The sequence below is a fragment of the Gordionus sp. m RMFG-2023 genome, chromosome 3 (assembly GCF_954871325.1).
Source record: "Gordionus sp. m RMFG-2023 chromosome 3, tfGorSpeb1-WG-v2, whole genome shotgun sequence".
Classification (NCBI taxonomy): Eukaryota; Metazoa; Nematomorpha; class Gordioida; order Chordodea; family Parachordodidae; genus Gordionus; species Gordionus sp. m RMFG-2023.
In genome coordinates this window covers 22,648,758-22,673,640 of record NC_088777.1, presented here as the reverse complement: position 1 = coordinate 22,673,640, position 24,883 = coordinate 22,648,758, and the positions used below count along the sequence as shown (strand labels likewise).

The 24,883-nt window shown below is 26.2% G+C and overlaps 1 protein-coding gene across 1 annotated transcript; it reads left to right on the top strand.

Annotated features, from left to right (window-relative positions):
• Positions 1–2,250: 2,250 nt before the first annotated feature.
• Positions 2,251–23,795, top strand: LOC135926073 (spliceosome-associated protein CWC15 homolog). Its single transcript, XM_065461741.1, has 6 exons — positions 2,251–2,446; positions 2,488–2,603; positions 2,651–2,733; positions 11,918–12,025; positions 21,789–21,898; positions 23,538–23,795. The coding sequence occupies exons 1-6, from the start codon at positions 2,328–2,330 to the stop codon at positions 23,662–23,664; spliced, it is 663 nt and encodes a 220-aa protein (XP_065317813.1). The 5' UTR covers positions 2,251–2,327; the 3' UTR covers positions 23,665–23,795.
• Positions 23,796–24,883: the final 1,088 nt, after the last annotated feature.

Below are 24,883 nucleotides of genomic sequence, written 5' to 3'. Positions count from 1 at the left end.
TATCTGTCAATAATTATCTATATGTCGTACCTTATCTTCTTCTCTTATTAAATTCCAAAATTTTTCTACTTCTGTACTATCGATTTTAATATAAGCCGTAAATCTTCCTATTGTTATACCTAATGTAAAAACTAAAAACATCAAAACAAAATCTATTAACAAAATGTTATCTATTAAAAAATTCCACATATTTATCTGTGCAATATACATTACAGAGTACTTAATAAAAATTTAATTAAAAAAAGTTTAATTAATCTACTGACATTAAACGAATATAGAAAAACGCTAATTATTAATAATACCGTATAACATAAATATTTCATTGATTTATAATATTTTTTACCTTAAATTTTCCTTTGTGAACTTTTCCATCCCTGGTTCAATTTTATTTTATATTTTCCTCTCTCCGGCACCACTTTTAAGAGTCGTGAGTGTTAGAGAAGGAATACAAGGATTAGAATAATTGATTTATTTCAAGATAATATATAATGAATTTAATTAATATTAATAAATTTAATTTAAAATAACAATTTCGTATTTCATAAAATTATAATGATAATTTCTGATTTTTTTCAAGCATTATATACTCTTTATAATTTGAATAATATTACAAACTATATTTTATATACTTGTTCATTTAATTATAATACAATTCATAACTTTGAATAATCATCTATAATTGAACTTATTTCATTTCATATCAAATCAATTTTCTTTTTCTTGCTTAAATATTTATTTACATAATCCAACAAAATTTATTTTCCTTTTTGCTTAAATATTAAAAATAATAATTTGAATAATCCAACAGTTAACACTGACAGACTTTCATGAAATGGTTAAGATGCTGCATTGAACTAGAAAAAATTCAAACCATTTTTCTTAATTAATATATTCTTGTCTTAAAAACAGAGAAGAAAGGTTTATAAAGAACAAAATTATCTTAGCTACCATATACCTGGACCCAAGATACAAGGTTAATAAGCTTAGTAAATTAATTATTTTGGATGTATATTAAAATTGTTTATATATGGTATTGCCATTTATTTAAATATAAACAGTATAAAATCCTTAAATATTACAGGTATAACTTAATGATGATGCTAAGATTTGTGCGAAAAGATATCTTGTTAATTTATGAAGTCGTAAGCATAACAACACCTATTTTATCTAATGATATTAGCTCAGATGAAGTTATTGAACAAGAAGATGATCAAGAGTAATTGATAGAACTTAAAGAAAGGCAGTAGAAAATACTTAAAAGAGGGTCAATGATTGCAGAGAAAAGTATTGGAACTATAATTAACGGATTTAGAGATTTTAAAAGATTAGATAAGAAGGAAAATATTTTACATTTTTGATAGTCTGCTAAGCTAGAACACCCTGATTTATATATTTAATCCAAAATCTTATTCGCTGTTCCTACAACCCTAGTTAATTTATGATATTTTTAAATAAATATATTTAATATAGGTTAGCGTTGAAAGATCCTTTTCACATTTGAAGTTCATTCTTACACTACATAGATCAAGGATGAGTGAATAACTCTTGGAAGTATGCTAATACGTCTAAATAAAATTTTTGAAATTAATACATGACTATGCTTTTTATTTTTAACTATATTTTGTCTATAAATATAATAAAAAAAATTTTTGTTACCAAATTTATGTCTGTCTTTTAATTATGATTTAAATGTACAATATTTTTTTTTATCAATTCAAAAATCCTTAAACCCGTGCTGAACCTGGAAGCAAACCCAGGTTCAAAAATATTTCCCTGAACTGAACCCTAACCGAATCCACCTATTTTTTTTAACCTTAAACCGAACCGAACCTAGCACAACATCTATATTTGCAAATAAATATAAAAAATTAATTTTATAATGATGGAAATTTATTTTCCATATATTTTATATATCTACCAAAAAAAAGTTCGGTTTGGACCATGTTCGATATTTTTATAATTGCCTAGTCTTTAAAAATCGGCTCCATACCTTACCGGATTCAACCATGACTTTTACTAGACTTCAATATAAACAAAACCCTTGGGCTAATTAGTAATTTGCTAATTTTAATTCTCAATATAAATTATCTTTAAAATATTTTTTAAAAAGTTTTTTTATAAAATCTTCTCCGTTTATAAAAATATTTTAGAAAATCTTCTGCATTTTTGAAATGTATTTAATATAAAGATGCAAATATTAGAATTGATATTCTAATATGTTATAATTTCATATCTCTCTCCTGTCACATATATTAAGTTTCTGACAACTGCTGGATTTCAATTTACTGCTATACAATATCGATAATATAATAATACAATAAGATCTTATGACAACAGCAGCAAGACCGACATTTGAACCAGCTAAGGGTGGGGAAAACGATTTAAGTAAACTTTCTAAACAATATTCTAGCAGAGACTTACCTGGCCAGACTAAAATTAAATATAGGTTTAACATTTTAAGGCTTTTCTTCTAACATAAAATTTTAGGCAACCTGGTCAATCAACACATGAAGATGTTTCATTAAAAGATTTTAAAAGAGAATTAGAAGAAAAAGAACGAAATATAAAAAACAAATCCAAAGCAACTGCCACAGATATTGAAAGTGAAATATTTATTTATATATTGTTCATTTAAATAATTATATCATAGTAAACTCAGCCAAAAGATCAAAATTGGACAATACTCTTAATTTAGCTAATTTAGATGCAGATGACCCTATTGAAGAGGATGATGTATTTATTATTTTTTTCTTGTTTATATATATATATGCTTAAATACAAAATTTAAAGAATCTAGATACAGATACAGATTCTTTATAAAAAAATTGGATCTTATATAAAGGTGCTAGTATCTTATTAAATATCAAAAAGATAAAAGTATCATAAATACAAGATACTTTTACAAAATTATCATTACCAATTAAATTAGAATAGTTTATATAATATTTAATGATGAGTTAATTATAAAAATCAGGAATTTTAATGTTTTACCCTATTCATAGCATAGTCAGGGAAGGGAGATTAGTAATTTGAGAGTTTAAATATTGATTTGCAAAAGAGTATTTAAAATAGATTAAATGAAATCATTATTTTTTAAGATAATCAATTTTTCAAATAATTTATCACTAAGCCTTTGCCATTTTGTTGTGCCAAAACTAAATAACCTTAGAACTGGACCTGATGAAGGGATTGCAGTATTTATTTTCATATTTATTTTCAAAAAATTTCCTTAGTGGAAGGATAATAATTAAGGCTCTCTAATGTATTTTGATTTAACATAATTTAAAACCTAGCTCGATGTTATTATTATTAAACTCAGCAACATTAGTTTCACCAATGAGCTTGAATATATATTACTGTTACTATATTTAGGGAATCTTTTGGTTATATATTTTTTATCATCTTACTCAATCTATAAGTTCTTAAAATATGGATGTGATAATGATGCCAAAAAAAACCTCATTATATTCATCATCATATCAAAAAAATTTCTTAAAACTTTTATTTATACTATCTTGGACAACATTTAATAAAGCTAGACAATATTGCAAACTTAAATTTTTAAATTTACTTAATTCCTTTAAAACAGTATGTACACGAATTCTCTATAAAATATACTACATTGTCCTTGGTTTTTTAATGCTATTGTTACAGTGCTTAAAACCATAGAATATCCACTTTTTAAAAAATGGGACAATCAATTGTTTCAAATGATAAATTTAAATATGTTTTATATTTTAATATATGGGCTATTCTACCTGGTTATGCATAGATCTTTCAACTGATTTCAGAAGTTTTGGGCCTTCCACACATAATTTTATACACATTTCTAAAAAAAATTTTAAAAAATTTGTACTAACATCAATATTGATTTCATTTTAAATTCTAATTGGTCCTCATCCTCAAAATCATTGTTAAGATCATTTATACATCATCTAATATATATAATCTCCATAATCAAAACATGAGTGTTTTCGTATCTTCCTAATGTATTTAAAATTTAAGGAGACTATATAGTGTAATGTTATTTCTTTGCTCTCTACGAGAGTCGAACACAAGCCTCCCATTTCAAAGTCGTATGTTTTAAGCATGCACCAACTTGAATATAATTAAATTTAAAATATTAATTATATATATATTAATTAATAGCTGATATTATTAAAATTCTGCCATTTATTACCATACTAACTGACAGGATTGAAGGGTAATTAATTAGTTTGTGTGTATGGTACTAAATATACTTTATTAATAAATTTTTTATAAATATTAAAATTTAGGAGAGAAAGACGTAAAATTGTTGCAATGTATACAATATGATTTCTATCACAAATTTAAATTTTATTCTATATATAAAATTAAATTTAAGACATTATTATTAAATTACAATAGAAATAAATGGCAAAATTTTGGAAAAGTTGCATGGGACGTGGTTTTTTGATCAGGCTTAGCTGTGTCAACAAAATTTTGAGGCCAATGTCTAGCCCATATTTAAAATTCAAAAATTTTGAAGAATCTCTATTTTTAATTTTACCCATTATGATTCCTATCACAAATTTAAATTTTGATATTTCTAATACCCGTAATGTTCACAGGTTACATTGCAACAATTTTACCTCTTTTTCTTTTAAATTTAAATATAAAGCATATTTAGTACCATATACACAAACTAACTAATTACCCCTCAACCCCGTCATTCTTGATGGGTTATTAGCTATTTATCAATAAATGACTTGACAATTGGATGTATTATCCTTAACAGTAGCAAATAGTCAGAAATCTCTTTCTCTCTATAGATGTCTTTATAACTGCAATTTTATCAAATGAATATGTGCTAATTTCTTGATTGCCTTTCAGGAGTTTCTCGTGTAATCTTTAAAAATAATTTATTACACAGTGAACGGGCCATAAATCTGCCATGCAGATATATGATTGAGCCATTAAAATACTTTTAAAATATCCACTTATTCTCAAAAATTTCCTCTATTCTTCTCTGCAAAGACCTCCTTTTAGAAATCTTAAATGATTCAACATTAACAATAATATCTAGAATATTATATCAATATATATATATATATAAATGATAAAAAAATGTGGACAGACCTTTCATCCAGATTAATAGACACTGCCAAATCGACACTAGGTTTGACAAGGGGAGGAAATAAATCATACAAAGAACTATGGTGGTGAAATGAAGAGGTACAAACCACTATACAGGAGAAAAAAGCTCTTTATAAAATATGGTACAAATCCAAAAACCCAGATGACAAGACAAGATACAAAAAATCCAAGAGAATAGCTACAAAGGCGGTGGCTAGGGCCAAATCTATGGCATACGATGACATGTATGAAGAACTACATACCAAAGAAGGGCAAAATAAAATATACAGATTAGCTAAACAGTGAGAAAAGAATTCTAGGGATATAAACGGAGCTTTGAAAGTAATCTAAAATAAAGATGGGAAATTGATAAAATAGGAAAAAGAAATAATAAATAGATGGAAAGAATATTTTCAGGAGCTTCTCAACTGTAATCCCCACATTACATTTAGATGAACACTCCCCATGTCAAACCTTATACCACCAATAACAGAACAAGAGATAATCATATGCCTCAAGCATATGAAAAACAACAAAGCTAGGGGTCCAGATGATATTCCAATAGAAAGCCTTAAAGCACTAGGAGATGATTGAATACATTTCCTCACAAATCTATACAATAAAATACTTGGAAATGAAGAGGTTCCTCAAAAATGGAGGCAGAGCTATCTAGTTCCTATCTTCATAAATAAAGGGGACCCACACAATTGTCAAAATTACAGGGGCATAAAACTCACACTGTCTAAAACTATACCAAAAAATAATTGAAAAAAGATTAAGAGACATAATCGAAATAGGAGAGACTCAGTTTGGCTTTATGCCTGGAAGATCAACAACTGATGCTATCCACACAATTAGGCAAATGAGTGAAAAATACAGGGAAAAGAACAAAAAGCAAGAAAACTTATCTGGTGGGTGCTACGCCACAAAAAGGTTCCCGAAAAATATATAAGAATAATACAGGATATGTATATAAGCCATACAACAATGGTCCTTAGTACAACAGGTACTTCAGCAGGCTTCACAATAGCCGAAGGAGTTCATCAATGGTTGGCTCTCAGCCCACTTCTCTTCATTACAGTAATAGATGTATTAGCACAGTCTATACTTTAAACAGTCCTGTGGAATATGATATTTGCAGATGATATTGTGATACTTGCCAAATCCAAGGATGAAATGAAAGAAAGATTAGTGAGTTTGATAAATATCCCAGAAAAGCACACGGATTAAAAGTAAATAGAGAAAAGACGGAATATATGGTGATAGGAAAAGATGAAACAGAGTATTGATATAAATGAATGGCAGATATTGGCAATTGAAAGCTGCAAATATTTGGGCTCCACTATACAAAACGGCACAATAGAAATAAAGATAAAGAGTAAAATTAATTAAGGGTGGTTAAAGTGGAGATCTTTATCTGGAGTGCTATTTGACAAAAGAATCCCATAAAAATTAAAGGGGAAAATTTACAGTACCATAGTACAACCAACTATTCTATATAGTTTGGAAGCATGGCCAACCAAGGAATCAGCCGAGAGAAGTCTACAAACTATGGAGATGAGAATGCTGGGGATGATTGCTGAGGTAACAAGAAAGGATAAAGTGCACAGTACAAGAATACTAAGTAGTTTAAAGGTAGTGCCCATTAAGACTAAGTTAATGGTAAACAGACTTAGATGGTATGGGCACACAATGAGAAAGTCTATGAACTACATAGGAAATAAGGCTGAGAGTTTGAAATGATGGGCAAACGTAAAAGAGGAAGACCAAAACTTCAATGGGACCATAAAGTTAGAGCCAATATAAAGAAGTATAAATTAGATAAAAGAGATTGTATGAATAACATAAAGTGGAGAGATATATTGAAGGAGATTACCGCCAAAAAAGGTGAAAGCTAAAGTGAAAAAAAAATATATAAATGATATAACTTTTGATAATTGTGATATTCAGGCTGTTCATGTAAACAAACACTTGATAATAAATGCACATATCAACTTATCAATTTTATTTTGTGCAATTACTGGTTTTATTTTATAAATGACATTAAATGAAGCTGATATACACGGTTGAATCATTTTTTATGGTGGTGGAGTTTGCTGGTTTCCTCTCTTCTATTAGATACAACTTATATTGGGTATAAATGCCTAAATAGCATTTCTAATTTGAAAAAATGAAAATAATTAAATTATAACATAAAATTAAATAAATAATATACTTTTTAATATGTTTAGCAAAATATGTAGAGGAGTATTTTGAACCCTAGCATTTTTTTGTTTATACAGGATTCGCCGCAACTCTGGCTGTAGTGTATTGTTAGAAATTACAAATGATTACTAGTTACATCTAAGCCTATGTCCTGGCTGACCATTGACTAGCTGGAAATATTTTTGATCACAATGAAAATGCCACCATTTATGAAAATCAAAAATAATTTCATATTTTATATTTATTCTAATGAGTGGTCAATATTGTTGCAATTGTAAAATGCCATAAGTGTAAATGCCTAAATACATTTCCATGATACCCATTTTCAAATTGGGAATTTCAGTTATGATAAGCAATAATGCCACTCAATTGAGAACATTAAAACTGCACCAGATGGCACAGTATATTATTTATACTCGAAAGCATATCTGAGCTTATAAATATCTAATTAATAATATTTTTGGAACATTATCTCAAACTTTCAAACTATGAATTAGATCTCATAGGAAAACTATTAATTTTTCTTTTTAAAATTTAAAGAAACAGTTGAATTTCTATCTTCACAAAATTGTCCTACATTGAACTTGTCATTACCTTTCATAGTGAAATAGAAACACATATAGTAGTAATGATAATTACAGCTTGGAAATTATTTCATTTAAAGTAAATATGTTAAATAAACTTGCATTAGTTTAATGATATTAAATGAGTATATATAGAGATTGTAAGCCAAGAGGAAATATAAATTACAAATTATTTGACAAAGTTAACAAATAAACACCCTACAACAAACATAAATTATGATTTTATTTTAAGTGACCTAGTAGAAAAAGAATGTCATATTCTTATCAATAAACGCCATTCACAGGATATGTATGTTCTAAATTTTTGGAGAGAAAAGTGGATCCAATGAATCTTTCTACCTTAGCCAAAATAATTTTGTGTTCTGGCAACTAGCTCATCTATTGAAAGGGAGGAGATTATCCTTATCACTGGCAAATTTAAGCCTTTTTATTTCTATAAATGATAACTATGAAATTACAAAATTGAGTTGGAATTTATAGTATTTGCAAAAAAGATCTAAAATATGCCGATATTTCTATGGTATATATATATTTTAAAATAAAAATTGCAAGATATAACATTTTTGAAAAAATATAATATAAAAATGATTAATTATTTTTAAAAAATTCATATTTTAATGAATGTAGAAAATTAAATATATATTAAACAATTTTTAATAAATAATAAGAAAATAAAGTAATAAAAATATTTCCGCAAGATGGAGCATTTGCAAAAAATTTGATTTGTATATTTTTTTATATAACAAAAATAGCGGCTTAATTTATAAAAGAATATAAATATATATTTTATAATATAAGATAACAAAAAAATTCACTTTTCCATATGTGTAAGCATTTATTTATATATTTTTTTGTTTTTACTAATAATTATATTTTTTAATCTTCTTAAACCTTTACTATTTACTGTGCATTGCACATTTTTCAAATGAATCTTTTTATCCAACAACTACAAATTATCATATTTTAATTTATCAATTAAATAAATGTATTTTTACAGGATTTTTAAATTCTTCCATTAACAAAATATTTACATACTAAATTTAAATGGCCTATATTTGTGGCACTTTCAATGGAAGAAATAAGTTTCGTTTAATCCAATACCTTTATTAATTCTAAATATAATACTAAACAATTAATTGTAAGTATATATGTTAGCAGTTATGTTTTTATTCAACTTTATATCATTTTTTGAACACTTTTTTTAAATTTAAAAATCTGATTTTACTGGAAATGTATTTCAACATTCTTAGAATACCTATCTTATGAATTCCAGACAATTTTGGATTTTGGTATTAACCTAGTCATTTATAATTTATTATAAATTATAGTAGGTTCAAAATTTTCATGGCAGAATTATCTGTAATTCATAGGGTAGGTATTTCGTACATTATGCAAATCATTTCCAGTGAAATCAAATATGTAAATTCAAAAAAACGTGCTCATAAAATGATAATAAGTTGAAAAAATAACACATTGCTGCTAACTTTATATAATTTTCTTTAATTATCAATTTGAATGGATTAAAGTATTAATAAAAGATCTAATTTTTTTTAACATACATATTTTTTACTATTTTTAATTTACAGAATAATTTAAATATCTCTGGCTTCTTTTTCTCTATTATTTTTATTCCCGATCACTTTATTATATAGAATAGGATGTTTCTTTAAATTAAAATGATTATCATTTTTTAAAAATTATCTAGGTTTCCAATTAATAATAAAAGGTGCCACATGCAGAAAGAGAATTTTTAAACAGCAAGTGCTAGATCAGGAATTAGGATATTTGCAAATATTAATGAAACTCATAGTTTCTAGATATAAAAACATTTTATTTCAACATTTTGAGAGAATTAAATTAAAAATAAATATGATAAATAAGTTAATTAAAACCAATAATATTTTTTTAAGGGATCCAAACCGAAACGAATATCGGTTAGGTTCAGGTTCAGGTTCGGATAAAAATAACGGTTCAAGGTTCAGGTTCGGTTCGCAAAAAATAAAAATTTCGGTTCGAACCTCTAGAAACCGGTTTGAACACATTTGTATTCAAACCTACATTAGGATTATGTATCAGGAAAAAATTTTTTTTATTTCATAATTAAAATAAAAACCTTCATTTTTATTAATTGCACAAATATAACAAATAAATATATCAATGATTAATTTAAATATGAACAATTACTTAAATTTTTTTTACTAAGCTGCACAATTAATATATTTTCAAAATTCTCTCACTCAAATTACATCTATAAGGAGATAATATAAATTTAATTGTTGAAAAACATCCTTCCACACTTACTTGGGTAGCTGACTTGCCAGTATGATATCAGATTTGATGTGTCATTTATAATACTATATGTAAATAATTTATATATTAGATTAAATTTTTTTCTAGGCATTATAATTTATAAGCTTAAAATATTTTAAAAATATTACAAAATGGCAATATACTAAAGTTTATAAAAATTATGACTGACGTTTATTAATCAAATGTGATTGATAATAATTTTTAAAACATTTGAATATAATTAAAATTTTTGCAATATACTACTAGTAATAACTTACACATTATTTTATAAGCATAAAATTATGAGACTCGAACCGGTTCAGAGGCATTTAGCGGTTCGGTTCAGGTTCGGCTAGGAATTTTTTAGAGGTTTAGGTTCGATAAAAAATACAGGTTTTTAGCGGTTTAACGGTTCGGTTTGGATCCCTGTTTTTTTTTCATTATATAAAATATAATTTCATGTTTTTTATAAACTTTTATGTTTACATGAATTACATGGTAATTATTATTAGTTTTTCTTTCATTTTGTAATTTTCCAACAAAATTTATAAACTTCTACATGAATTTTAAATTTATATCATTTTATATTATAAAATATTTATTCATATTCTGATGTTTAAACCGCTATTTTTGTTATAGAAAAACTATACAGCTTAAATTTTTAAAAATGTTACACCTTGCGGATTACTTTATTTTCGTATTATATATTATTATTATAAAAATTGTTTAATATATATATTTCATTTTTTACATTCATTTATATATGAATTTTTAAACAATAGTTAATTATTTTTATATTATAAAAATTTTACATCTTGTAATTTATATTTATACACGATTTAAATAAAATATATAAATATTTCATAAATACATGAAATATTTAACTTTAAAATCATTAAATACATAGACTTATAAAATCATAAACATGAACTTATTAAAATGGAAATTGTATCTTTGCAATAGAGATTATAATGATGTTTTTTTAATCGTTGAGCACTCTTTAACAGTCTATAAATATTATTAATCATAATTTGAAAATAGTTTTATAACATGAAAGAATAGAAATAAAAGTTTTCTAAGTTATAATAAATTTTACAGCCAAACGTATTCTGTCCAAAACCATATTTTATCTATAATAATTTCTGCTTATTTACATAACAATCCACACTGTTATGTCTAAATTACCACACTTTCTGCATTCTAGCTTCCCGAAACTTTGTTGTTTGACTATTGCCCTCTATATACAGCTGTTTTATTTGAATCTTTTATTTGACTTAGGGCAGTATTTGCATCTATTTCCTTTAATTATTGTTATAATCTATCTTTTTAGTGTATTTATAATTGAACCTTATCATACCACTGACATAGGGTTTACATACAAAGCTTTGAAATTTACATTTGAATTCTGTACAGCTTCTGGCATAGAATTTAAATAAGTGTTACATTTATCTTCAAACCATGCCCTACCACTGGCCTATCATAATTTTTTTAATTTTTCAGGGCATTATTGCTGGTAATATGCGAGGGCCTCATGTGATGTTACCAATTACAGCCATTAATAATATAACATCTTTTACTCAATTTATAATTATAATATATATATCAAAATAAAAAAAATGATATTCAGATATTATTTCTATATAACTTAATTAGTTATAAATCTTGATTCTATTTTTATTGACCTAGGATTTTATAAAATACTAAGACAAGTCATTTATATTCTATGTTTGTTTTAATTAAAGGACGATATTGAAAACAGAAGTAATGATGATGAGGAGGAGGAAATGGCTGAACTTATGGCAGAATTACAAAGAATCAAGAAAGAACGAGCATTTGATAATGCTAAAAAGGTTTATAATCAATATTTTTCAACCATTAAGTTATTTTTTATTAAATGTTCATTTTTATTTTAATATATATTTATATTTGTATAAATTAAAAACCAAAATGTAGACTCAGCCCGACCTATATAAATAAATATTTTTAAGCTTAGCCTGGGATTATTTTGGCCTGCCCGGGAAAGTTTTATGGTTTAGCCCTGGAAATTTTTTAAACGCAGAAAAAAAAAATTAACAAATGAAATAATTACTATCTATTCGTATGAATAATAAAATTTATTATTTGTATTCGATTCGAATTTGTTTAAAATGATTATAATTCATCTAATTTTAATTATTCAAGTAATTCGTCGAATTTTTATCAATTCTTTAGTCATATTCTAACAAATCGAATAATTTTCTATTTGTTTTCGTTAGCATTACTATTCGATTCATTTTTGAATAGGCCTATAGGGTCATTCCATATTAAATTAGCAAGAAAATCGAGATTATCGGCCGGCCCCTTTCAATTTCTATAAAATGTCTACGCTCGTTATATATGTTCTAGTATTGTTAAACGGCTCGTTTTGAGCCGATTTTTAAAAACGGCTAACTCATTATTCCATCTAGAAAAATATTATGCAAACCTGAAGATTTTGCTCATAGAAGCAACAAAGGTCTAGACATATATAAACGAAATCTCGAGGCTTGGGCATAATTTTTCTGGCTAATATATAGAGTTAGCCGTTTTAAAAAATCGGCTCAAAACGAGCTGTTTAACAACACTATGTTCTAGTAATATCTGAAACGAAATTTTAGCTCATGCCAATTATATTACATGATATAATGGGGATTAAATGTATAAAAATCGGTTTTTTAAACCTTTTATGATTATAGATAATTAGTTTTAAATTAAAAGCTAAATTTGTTCGAATATTGAATTTAATATTAAAAAACTAAGTCAATAATTGTTAATTATGGAGGAAATATTAAAGTTAGATTTTTTAATTTAAAATTAATTTATTGAATATATTGTGAGCTTAATTTCTCAAAATTTTAATTTCTATTATTCTTTTACTATTTTCTAATAATTCTAATAATTTCTTTAACAATTAGCCTGGCTGGATTATAAAAATTTGGCGAATAATATATAAAAACATAAAGAGCTTTATATATATGAACATTTCTATACAATAAAAGGCTTTTTTTATCGTTTAAAATCATTACAATGCATTAGAATTGACTTACGAATAGTGTAAACGGCTCGATTTAAGCCGATTTTTTAAAACAGCTAACTCGTTATTTTAGCCAGAGAAATATTGCCTAAACCTTGAGATTTTGTTAATAGGATTCCAACCAAAATCTTTGTCTACATAATATTTTTGTGGATAAAATATTGCATTTGCCATTTTTAAAAATCGGCTCGAGCCGTTTAACAACACTATTTACGAGTAATATCATGCATTTAAAAATTTGCGCATTTATTAATTAAAGCGATATCTAAATATATAAACAATTTGAGAGAGAAAAATGCTGATTTGATTTTATGATCATTTCCTGTTTTCTATTTTTGGTTAAATTGTTTAAACAAACTATACTTTAAAAACCTACCATTCGGCTATATAAAGAAATTTAAATGACGCTTCTAGGTCAATTATATTTAAAGATATTCAAAATTAAAGTGAGAGCATTTTGCCCAAAATGCCTCATTTTTTTGACCTATAGATATATCAGCCGCATATTGGAGTTGGAGGCTAAAAAACCCGGCAAAATTTTAGCCCGGGTTTGGTTCGGTTTAAGGTTAAAAAATAGGTGGGTTCGGGTTCAGTGTAGGAAAATATTTTTGGTTCCGGGTTCAGCTCGGGTTTTAGAATTTTTGAATTGAAAAAAAAAATTTATATATTTAAATCTAAATTTAAAAACTAGACATAAATTTGGTATAAAAAATAAATTTTTTATTTTATTTATAGGCAAAATATAGTTAAAAATACAAAGCATAGTCATGTATAGATTTAGAAAATATTTAGACGTATTTCTTTAAATTAACAATATCCAATATAGTAATTTTTACTTTGACTTGTTCACTTTTATTTTCTTCTGATTAATAATCTTTGAGAATTAGTTAAAAATTAAAAATAAATGGCTTAAATGTATTTAATTGTTTAAAATTTATTAACACTTTAATAGGAATCTTTGAGAATAAATTAAAAAATTTTAAAAATGCCATAAATTAATTAAGTTGTTAAAATTTATTAACACTTCACCTAATTAGAAATTTGAAAATATTATAAAATTTCAATTAAATTATTAATATTTACAATTATACAAATATAATATATGATTTTAAACAATACACTGAACCCGGGTTCAAATAAAATTCCCGGGTTCGGTTCGGGTTGAGATTTTTTTCTCAAAAACCCGGGTTTTCTTCTCCGTGTTTGGGTTTAGTTCAAAACCCTGATTATAACATGCAAACTAGTAAAAGTTTTAGAAAAATATGAGGGGTCAGGTTAAAATTCGTGTTGATTTGTCATGTATTACACCATATATATAAATATATAATATATATATAAGTGCATTCTTATTTTGTATAAGTTTATGTATACACATAATTTTACTCATCGTTTTGATTAATTAATAAAAATAAAAAAATTATTTGTTGAAAATAATCTTATTTTTTTCTAAACTAGGAATATAAAAGACGATAAGATGTTTTTTAGTAAAAAGTCTTGATTAATTGGGCAATTTCCTTAGTTGGGCAAAATCTTTCCCAACGATGCCCAAATTAGACAGATTTCTCTTATTTAAGAAGAAAAAATAATTATGTATTCCCTATAATTATGAATTATTGACTTGTTTAATAATATTAGATTTAATATTTTACTATAAATTTTCAATTAAACGCTAATTATTTAACATCAGTTAAGAGTAAAATACCTCATTTTTTGCCTTTATTATATTAGGTAATATAATTGCTAATGAGCTAAAATTTTGTTATTGATTTAACTACAACATACATAACGTGCTTACAAATTTTTATCGAAATTGAAAGACCCTTTACTGATAAGAATTTTTTTTACTATTTTGAATTCATTATCATTACATTATCTTTTGATCAGCGAATTTAGGCTTTAGTGGATATCAGACTTGTTAAAAAGTAAGAATAGTACAACATGGAAACAAATTAAAAGCTATTTGAAAATTTTTTTATCAATCATTCTACATCTTTAACTCTAGGTCATGGGGAGGGGAGGGGTAAAAATTGATAATATTTTTTGATGAAGGTATAAAATATAAAAAAGATTCAATTATGATCATTCTAGATCTTCAGAGCAGGTCTGAAGGAAGTGGAGCTTTTCTTAGTTAATATCTCATATGGGTATCAGGTGAGAAAGCCAATAAACAGATCCCTTAACTTCTCTGTTAATCATCTCTCGAAGTCCACGGGCGTTAAGTTCCTGAGATAGCTAGGTATTATTTAAGAATTTTTTCAGAAAATAATATCTGGCGAAGATTATCAAATGATGGGCTATTGATTCCCTTGTTAATGATCATTTGTCTTCAGGTTTCTACATGAGAGAAATAAATTGAGCAACACGCCTAAATTTACCAAAGTCTGATGGAAAATGAAATAATTCAGTTTAAGTTAGAGACTTCACGGGCCTTGATTTATTCATCAGCATCCAGCCCAGATCAGCAGTATAAATAATTTGCAGGCCCAGTCCATATTTAATAAAATATTCAAACCCAAGCCCATCATAAGTTTCAAAAATTTTGCCCAGGCCTATATCCAAAAATTTAATTTATTGTTTTAAATGAAAATAAACAATGTTTAAGTGTATTTAGGCAATCAAATTTGTTTGCAATACTGAAATTTATTATTATTAGAAGAAAAAAAATGCAATTTATTTTTAAGTTAGTAGCATTTAATAGGCTAAATATAAATGAAAAAATTTTTAGACTTTTTATCAAAAACCCTGTCCTGGCCTGCATAGTAAATATATTATACCTGGCACTAGAGAACTGCAAAGTAATTTTTCACAACCCGAGCCCGACCCGAGCCCGAATTTAAAAAATTTTTTGTCCGAGCCCGACCCGAGCCCGAGCACACATTTTTTAGTCCAACCCGACCCGAGCCCGAATAAAATTTTGCAATTTAAGTTTTAATATTATAATAACCAAAAAAAAATTTATGTGTATTTAATCAGTTCAGCCACCTTAAGTAAAAGTTTATTTGACGGTCATAATCTATTCAAGATATATATTAAGTTGCATTTTATTAAATTTGTAAAAAATATTATAAAACGATTAATATACAAGCGAATTTAAAAATTATAACGATTATATAATACAATAAGCATCATTTATGCGAATATAGATATGATATAAAAGTTAATAAATATATAAAAAATATAATGAACATATTATATTATATTGACCTCATCAATATCATTATTAAAATTATCACAAAGTGAATAATTATGATATATAAATAAAGAGGCGTCCAGTTTATCTGGCTTTAAACGAGTTCTTCTCTCCTCAAAGGCCCTACCAGCAGCTGAAAACGCCCTTTCACTGCTAGCCGACGAAGGCCAGGAATTTAAGAGCTAAAATACTTAAATTTGGAAACTCATAATGGTTTGTTTTCCACCATTTTAAAATATTATCTTCATCAATACATAATTTCGGATCTAGGTATTTTTTTAGCTCATCAACTTCGGCGCTAGCATCAGAATACGCATTGTCAGCCTCCCATAGAGAGAAGTCCAAAAACGTATCTACCACCTCTGTAGTTTCTTAAGAAAAAAATATTCATTAATAATATTAAGATATATATTTACTTTATTATTTTTTAATAAATAATTTTATTATTAATTTAATAAACCTTTATTTACTACTCTATCGGTTGAGCACGAGTTAGATGGTGAGTTGTTTAAAGACTTTTGCTCAATCACATCTCTGTTGATTTTCTCTGCATTAATCAACGTCTTGATATGTTGACACAAATCTTTATAATGTTTCCTGGATAACATTTTCATATCCCGAAATTTTGGGCACAAAAACGTCGAAATTTGGTGGAATAAATCTATTTTAAATTTATCCACCAATATTTCCCGGCATCTTAATGAAAGCTGGTTTAGCTGATAGTTTAAGCTAGGATTAGCTAAAAAACTCAATATTTTATGATAACATAAAATAACTTTGTGAATAGTAGGTTTTAAATCACTCTCAAGTCCATCACTCGCAATTTTAAAAGGCGTCAGAAACTTGATCAGATCCCTCAACATTTCAAAATCAATATTTTCAAGTCTAATCGACACTCCTCTGGAATTGAGGATTTCCAATATGTCATTAAATTGATTAAAGATCGATTCAATCATATTCTTCCTACTATTCCACTTAGTCTCAACACACATGTGGAGAGTTTTATCGAGGCGATTAACTAATCTAAAATGTAATGATATATTTTAATAAAAAGTTAATTTAACATACCCACTCTGTTTCATATACGTTACTAAACTTTTACAGTCATTAAAACATTGATTTATCTCCGAACAAGATTCAATATTTTTGTTATCAAAAGTATTTCTCAATACTGTATTTAATAGATGAGAAGCACAATTTAAACGCTTATGATTTTCAAAAGCTTTAATCATATTAGCTCCTTGGTCGGTAATAATTGGAATTTCCGATAAATAGGCCCTGCTGTATCCTGATACAAAGAATACATGGATTTTTATAAATATTTTTAATGAAATCAATACCTAACAAGGTGAAATTTCTAATAATTTCCTTTTTGATATTTTCCCCTCTCTTTTTTTCCTCTTCAAATTTGCATGTAAACAATACAATTTTATTTAGTTTCCAGGAATCATTTATAAAATGAATTGTTAGAGTTACATATGATATTTTTTTTATAATCATTAGTCCAAAGGTCTGTGGTGGCTATAAAAAATTATTAATAATTTAACCATATTTTCATAAATTTGTTACCAGCACATCGACCCTTTTTCATATATGAGTTTAATATAGGAAATAATTTATTGCGGATACCATCAGCAGTATCTACTAAATTTCTAGAAATTGTCGTAGGATTTGGAATGATGCTTTTAACATCAATATTTCCATATATTGAACCAATTTTGGCAAAATATTGGCAACAATCAACAAAGCCTTCCCCATGAATTGTATCAAATGATCTCAAATCACGTCCACAAAACATAGTAAGCACCTTTGTGCACTCTTTTTTCAATTTTGTACAACTTTTGAGTTTTTTCGGATCAGTACCAAAAAGACTATCAATTGTTAATTGTGTCTTTTTACTCTCTGATGTTGTACTTGTATTTGTATATACAAATTTTGTCTTTTAAGTTGATTTGTGCCTAAAATAATTTAATAAGATCATATTTTATGTATAAATATCTAACCTGTTGTTATTGAATTATATACATAAATAAATTTGCATATAATACAAATGATATAATTAAGCTTTTCTTTATTTTCATCATATATAAATGAAAATTTCAAAACTTTGTGATGTTATCCATCCCATTGCGATTAGCTATTTAGAAGATTATTAGTAAAAATAATTGCTATGAGTCAAAATCCAGAATCTTAATTTATTAGGTATACAATAGCAATTAGGATTGAGTGTTAAGGGAGAAGTCAAAATATCATGACATTCGTATTATATTCAGAATCCTCTTCCTAACATGAATATTATCAAAGTCTACTTTAAAAATGCTTTTGATAACAAATTTTAAGGACATTTCATTAATTGTTTTACTCCTAAATTCCTAGAGACATACATTGGTAAAATGTGTTAGAACTAGTAGCTTGTCTTGTCCTTCACTGGGGAAACACAATTAAGTGGCGTCCACTACCCAAAATAGGGCATATCCAGTGCAGTGAATTTACATCCACTATTTGGCAGTAAAATTTATCCTACTGTCAGGGCCCATTTAATAGAGGGATGATTGTACCTGATCCAAATGACAAAAATTTACCCTACTGTCAGGGCTCTTTTAATTTAAGAGGACAGATGGATCCACTGATTGACAGTAATTTACATAGATTATAGGTAAGTATAGAGAAATTAGAAAATATGATTTTTGAATATTTAAGCCTTTTTTCGAAACTAAATTGATAGTAAGTATAACGATATTGTAAGTACTGGATTACGAAGTAATTGACAAATATAAATTAAATGATAAATTTTTTTAAATTTTTTTGTCGCAGAAACATTCAGAGGAAAAAGGCTAACATTTTAAACATAATTTCAAATATTATATTTATATCATTGTACACAGAATTAAATTTCCTATTTAAAAATGTTATATTTTTTTACGTTTCCGGTTCGAATTTTTTTTTGTCACGAAAACATTTAGAGGAAAAAGCTAACATTTTAAACGTAATTTTAAATATTTTTATATCATTATATTCAGAATTAAATTTCCTATCTAAAAATGCTTTAATGTATTGTTTTTACGTTTTCAGTTCAAAAATTATTTAAATCAGGCGATTCTAGTGTCTTTCATTAGATGGGGTAAACAAAAATTAGGGGTAGGGGCAATTTAAAAAAAATTTTTCAACACCTTAGAACGAATATTTAAGTTATTTGAACACAAAATTGAATATAAAATTTTATTTATTAAATAACACTTAAAAAATATATAATGATCAAATATTTATAAAATTAGATGGTAGATAAGAATTGACTTATAGCTGGAAAGAAATAAGTTGATATAATGATTTTACAAATATTATATAATAACGTTGATATAGTTTAATTGTGCATGTACTTGTTAGGGATTCAATTATATAAAAAATATCTATAAATATATTACAATTGGTATGTCATGATTGACTAGTGTAAAACTAACAAAAATAAAGCATTTACAATAAAATTTTGGTTGGGGCGTATTTTTAAATACCTTGAAAACATTTCCAAAATTAATCGGTTTTTTCCATGCCTTAATAAAACAACTTACCCTTTCTTATATCACTACTAGAATATAAATCTCTTTAATGGTAAAATGTTGACTCGCAACTCGATATTGATGATCTAAACTGATACAGTATATTTGAAAAATATTTGGAATTGCATTTTTATGTGGGTATAGAAATTTGACAAAATTTGATGCAACACAATCTTTATAATTTTTTAAACTTTTAACAAATATTTTTTTAATAATTTCAATTACTAATCCCTTTTCAGTAATATTGGTTGCCAATAAAGGTTTTAATTTTTTTATGTCTAGAAAATTAAATGGCTATCTTGATTTAAATTTGCTAATTAGTTTATACAAAAAAATTGGAAAAATCTTTAGTCTTATGATCCTATTCTATGTATTCTGCAAATATAATGTTTCTCTAGGCCCCTGTATACAAGAATTTTGCAGTTGGTAAAACTCCTTTTGTTATAGATTTGATTCACCATTCTTTAAGTTATAGATCTTACAAGAAAGGCAAAAACGGCATCAGCTTCAATTAATTGGAATGTAAAAACGGCATCAGCTTCAATTAATTATTTAACCTATACATATTTATAAAACTAAAAAATCTTCCATTATTAGTCAGTCTTTTACCAATATTGTTGCTCAAAAGCCCTATCGGGTTGATTTTATAAACGATCAGATTAAGATAAATCTTTCTCCATTTATGAGCAATTCCCAGACTCAGATACTATTATTCAGGCGCTTAACCAGTAGAAGGGGAGGGGGAAATCCCCACCCCATCGCAAATTTGACTGTTTTCATAAATATCATTTTAAGCTAATAAAAATTTTACCCCCTCCCCCCCCCCCCCAATATCAAAATTTTACAAATATTTGAATATCAATTTTCCAACTTAAAACTTATTTTTTATAAATAAATTTTATTAAAATTTCCTTTCCTTGTGAGTGCATTAACATTATTCAAAAATATTAATAAAATGGATAAATTTTTAGTCAAAGAGATTGAAATCAAGCGGCAATTTATTTTATTATTATATATAATTATTTTATGAAATTCAAAATTATTAGTGAGTTAGAATTAATAAGTATTTTTAATAATATTTTAATTATTAATAAATATCTATATTTTTCATTTTTACTTCCATTTTATAGAACAGAAGAAATAGAAATACAAAAGTTAAATAAGGCTGAGCATGAAAAAAATGCACAAATACAAATTGAAGGAAAAAATGGTAAAGGTAGGTAGCATATATTTTATAAAAATTAGGTTAGGCATTGATATTGATACTGAAATAAATTTAATCAGTGAATTCGAATTGTGGTATAAATATTTACTACGTTTGGCTATTTTACCTGAGCATGCTATTGATATGCTCAATCGGTGTAAAGAAACCTTGGCTCAATTTGCCAATATCTTGAAGTTGTTTTATATTCTAGCTTGTTGTTTGCCTATTACAACATGTACGAATGAAAGGACTTTTTCTAACTTTAGAAGGTTGAAAACATATTTACGAAGTAACTTCCGAATCTCGGCTAAATGGGTTAGCTCTGTTAAATATCCATAGAGATATGGTTCCAACGACAAACGAAATTCTCGATGAGGCAACATTCCCACTAAGATTAAAAATCACATTATAATTATAGTATTTAATAAAATTTTTTGTATAATATTGTATTTGATAATGGGTCCTTATAGACTCCCCTTATTAGGACTTAATCTCCCCCCCCCCCCCCCCCCCCCCCCGTGTGTTTTATATTAAGAATTTATTCATCGATAATGAAATAGAATTATTTATAATTAAATTATTTAATTATTTTACTATGTTCTTTTTTGTTAAGGAAATGGAAACAAAAGTAGAGCAAGAAAAGATTAGAACTGAAAATATTTTGAGTGGAAATCCTTTGTTGAATACTCAAGTTACAGCACCTGGGTTCAAAGTTAAAAGAAGGTATAAAAATTTATTGAGTTTTGAATAAATATTAATGTTAAAATGAAAGTTCATTTTAATTTTGCAAGAATTTTAATCAAAAATGTCATTTCTCGGTCATCAATGTTTGAAATGAATGAAACTTTGTATTATGTTTCTTTATGTTAGAAGTTAAGTTTTAAATAAAATTTTGAAGTTTTGCAATCCGAAGATAGGGATCTGTCCTATTTGAGCGTCATCTTAGTTTAATTAAGTCTCAAATTTCTTGAAAAATATTTATACTGTATTGGAGTTCCCCAAATCCGGGAACACTATTTATAATATAACATGCCATGCCTATTTTCTATTTAAAAAGTTGACATTGGCAGGCAATCCTTTTTTTATTAAAAAATGCCTTCTCCATTTTTTAATCTAAATACAATGACATTCATACCAGTGGCCCCTACAACTGATGGAAGGGGCTTTCAAAGCAACTCCTTCTAAAAATTTGAGTGGGGGTAATTTTTTTAAAAACAAAAAATTTTTTTTTTAATTCTTATTTTTAAAAATTTAATTCTTTTATTGTCTTACTACACTAATCCATAACCAAGTGATTTCTGGTTTATGATATCGGACTCGACCTCGTGATTCCGTTAATATTAATTAAATAATATTTTTAAAATATAAATTTTTAAATTTTATTTATATTGATGATTATCTTAATAGACATAGGTTGCTTTTTGATCCTGGTAGCGCATTGCGAGTAACCCCCGTATTCTCCTTTTTAAGTTGGTATTTATAGTTTCCTTCTAGACATGGTTAAAACACCTCTATTCGGGTTCTCAAGCACTCAACCCTCCCCATCCCAAAAATCCAGATGGATTGAATTAATATTTGAAATTTATGGGCGTCAAAAAATAATTAACCATTTTTTCGAAGGGGGGGGGAATTCTTAGGGGGTATTTTGCTTCTATCGCTCAGAAAGTGTAGGGGCCACTTCATACTAACCTAAACTTACTCTATTAAGAGTGTATATAAGAATTTAGTTGTAATCAATGTCATTGGCTGTAATAGGCCATTGTAAGGCATTTCATGCTAATGCCTTTCACCTTATTTCTTTCAATGGCGGACGTCTATATGTACACTTTTTAATTCATATAATGATACTTTCAATCTAGGTTAATATTAATGTCATTGCCTAAATTTTTATTAATTAAACAAGTCTAGTGTACCAACCCACACACTCTAAAATGATAAAAAGTTTTGTTTTGTTCAAAATATGACATGACATTAAAGATTTTCAATTCTTTAGTGTTTTCTTTGAATTTCAAGGCTGAGAGATTATTTATAATTTTTGATTTGGCATAATTATTTTTTAATTAATATAATATTATATTTCGTTAAATTGAGATGGTCGTCAACCAGGATGTGAAGGCATGTATTTTCTCATATTGTTAACTAGAGCTTTAAAGATTTTATTATAATTAAATCTCAAGAAAAAATTTCAATTGTAACCATAAAATACCAAGTTTTATTTTTTATATTGATAGAAAAATTGGCGATTTGGCATGATAAATTGAATTTTTATTTTATTAGCCTAATATAAAAAAATATTCCTTCTTAGATAAAAATAACTTAATATTGATATTATAATTAAATTTCCATATTGTATATCTTTAAGATGGGATGATGATGTCGTGTTTAAAAACTGTGCTAAGGGGGATATTACAACTAAGCCTAAACAATTTATTAATGATATAGTTAGATCCGATTTTCATAGAAGATTTATGGAGAAATATATTCGATAAATATATCATTTTAAATAAAATTGTTAATATTTGAAAGCTACTTTGAAATAATATAATTCTAATAAATATTGTTGGGTGATTGTGTTTTGAATAATATATTAGTTGAAATTCGCTCTTATTATATAATTGGATGTAATATAATAAAATCATAAAGTTATCGTGTAATTTATTTTTTATTCTTTAAAAATGTTTAATTTCTTTAAATTAACATTTATTGTTATATAATGTAAACAAACAAAATGGCAATTACATTTTTATCAAAAAATGCAGTAATTTTAATAGGGAAACTAATCTTACTTTAAAAAATTTATAATTATTTATTTATTTTAACCATAACGAGGAATGTTACATATAAATCACATGTGAAAATAATGATAAGTTCTGGCTGCATTTTTCAAAAACTTTGGAACACTGCTTACCGCTTTGTTAGTGTCAACTTATGGGTGGGCCCATAGGCCTAATATTATATTTTCTTGCATGACTGGGCTAAGCTTTAAAACTTTTTTTAAATTGGATTGGGCCAAAAATTTAAATTTTACGTGTATTTAATTGTACAAATATAAAAAATCATTATAATTTCATTAGTAATTTATCACACTACTTATCCTACATACCTTGAAGTGTTAATTTTGTTTATAATGCTTGTTTTAATTAAAATTGCAAGTTTAATATTTACTTATACTTGACAGTAACTATAATTTAAAATGTACAGGTAATTAATATTATTTATATTTTAAGGGATCCTACAACAAGATTTTTTATATATATCGATTTGCAGCTGCTTGTATAGATTGGGTTTAATAATCATACTTATTATAGGATAAAAATATAAAATGCATCAATCTAAAACTTTTGGCAGATAAATTTTTCAGATTTACTAATTTTAATAAAGATTTTTATTATAACAGTTATATTAAGCCTTTTTCTTTCTATATATTAAAAATCAAGAAATACTTAAAAATTCATTCTCATGAATATAGATTATTTTCAAATAAGGAAGCCTTAATTGCACTTCAGGATAGGCGCAGGTAAAAAAAGAATGGATTTCATCTTTCACATTTTAATTAAAGTAAGGTTTAGGTTGACTCTTATTTTTTTTTATCTTTTTCATTTTAATTATGTTACAGATTAATCATAAGTTGATTCATAATTTTCTTATTATGTATATCAAGATAATAGTTCCGAAACTTATTGCCACCAGTATTTTATATGATCATCT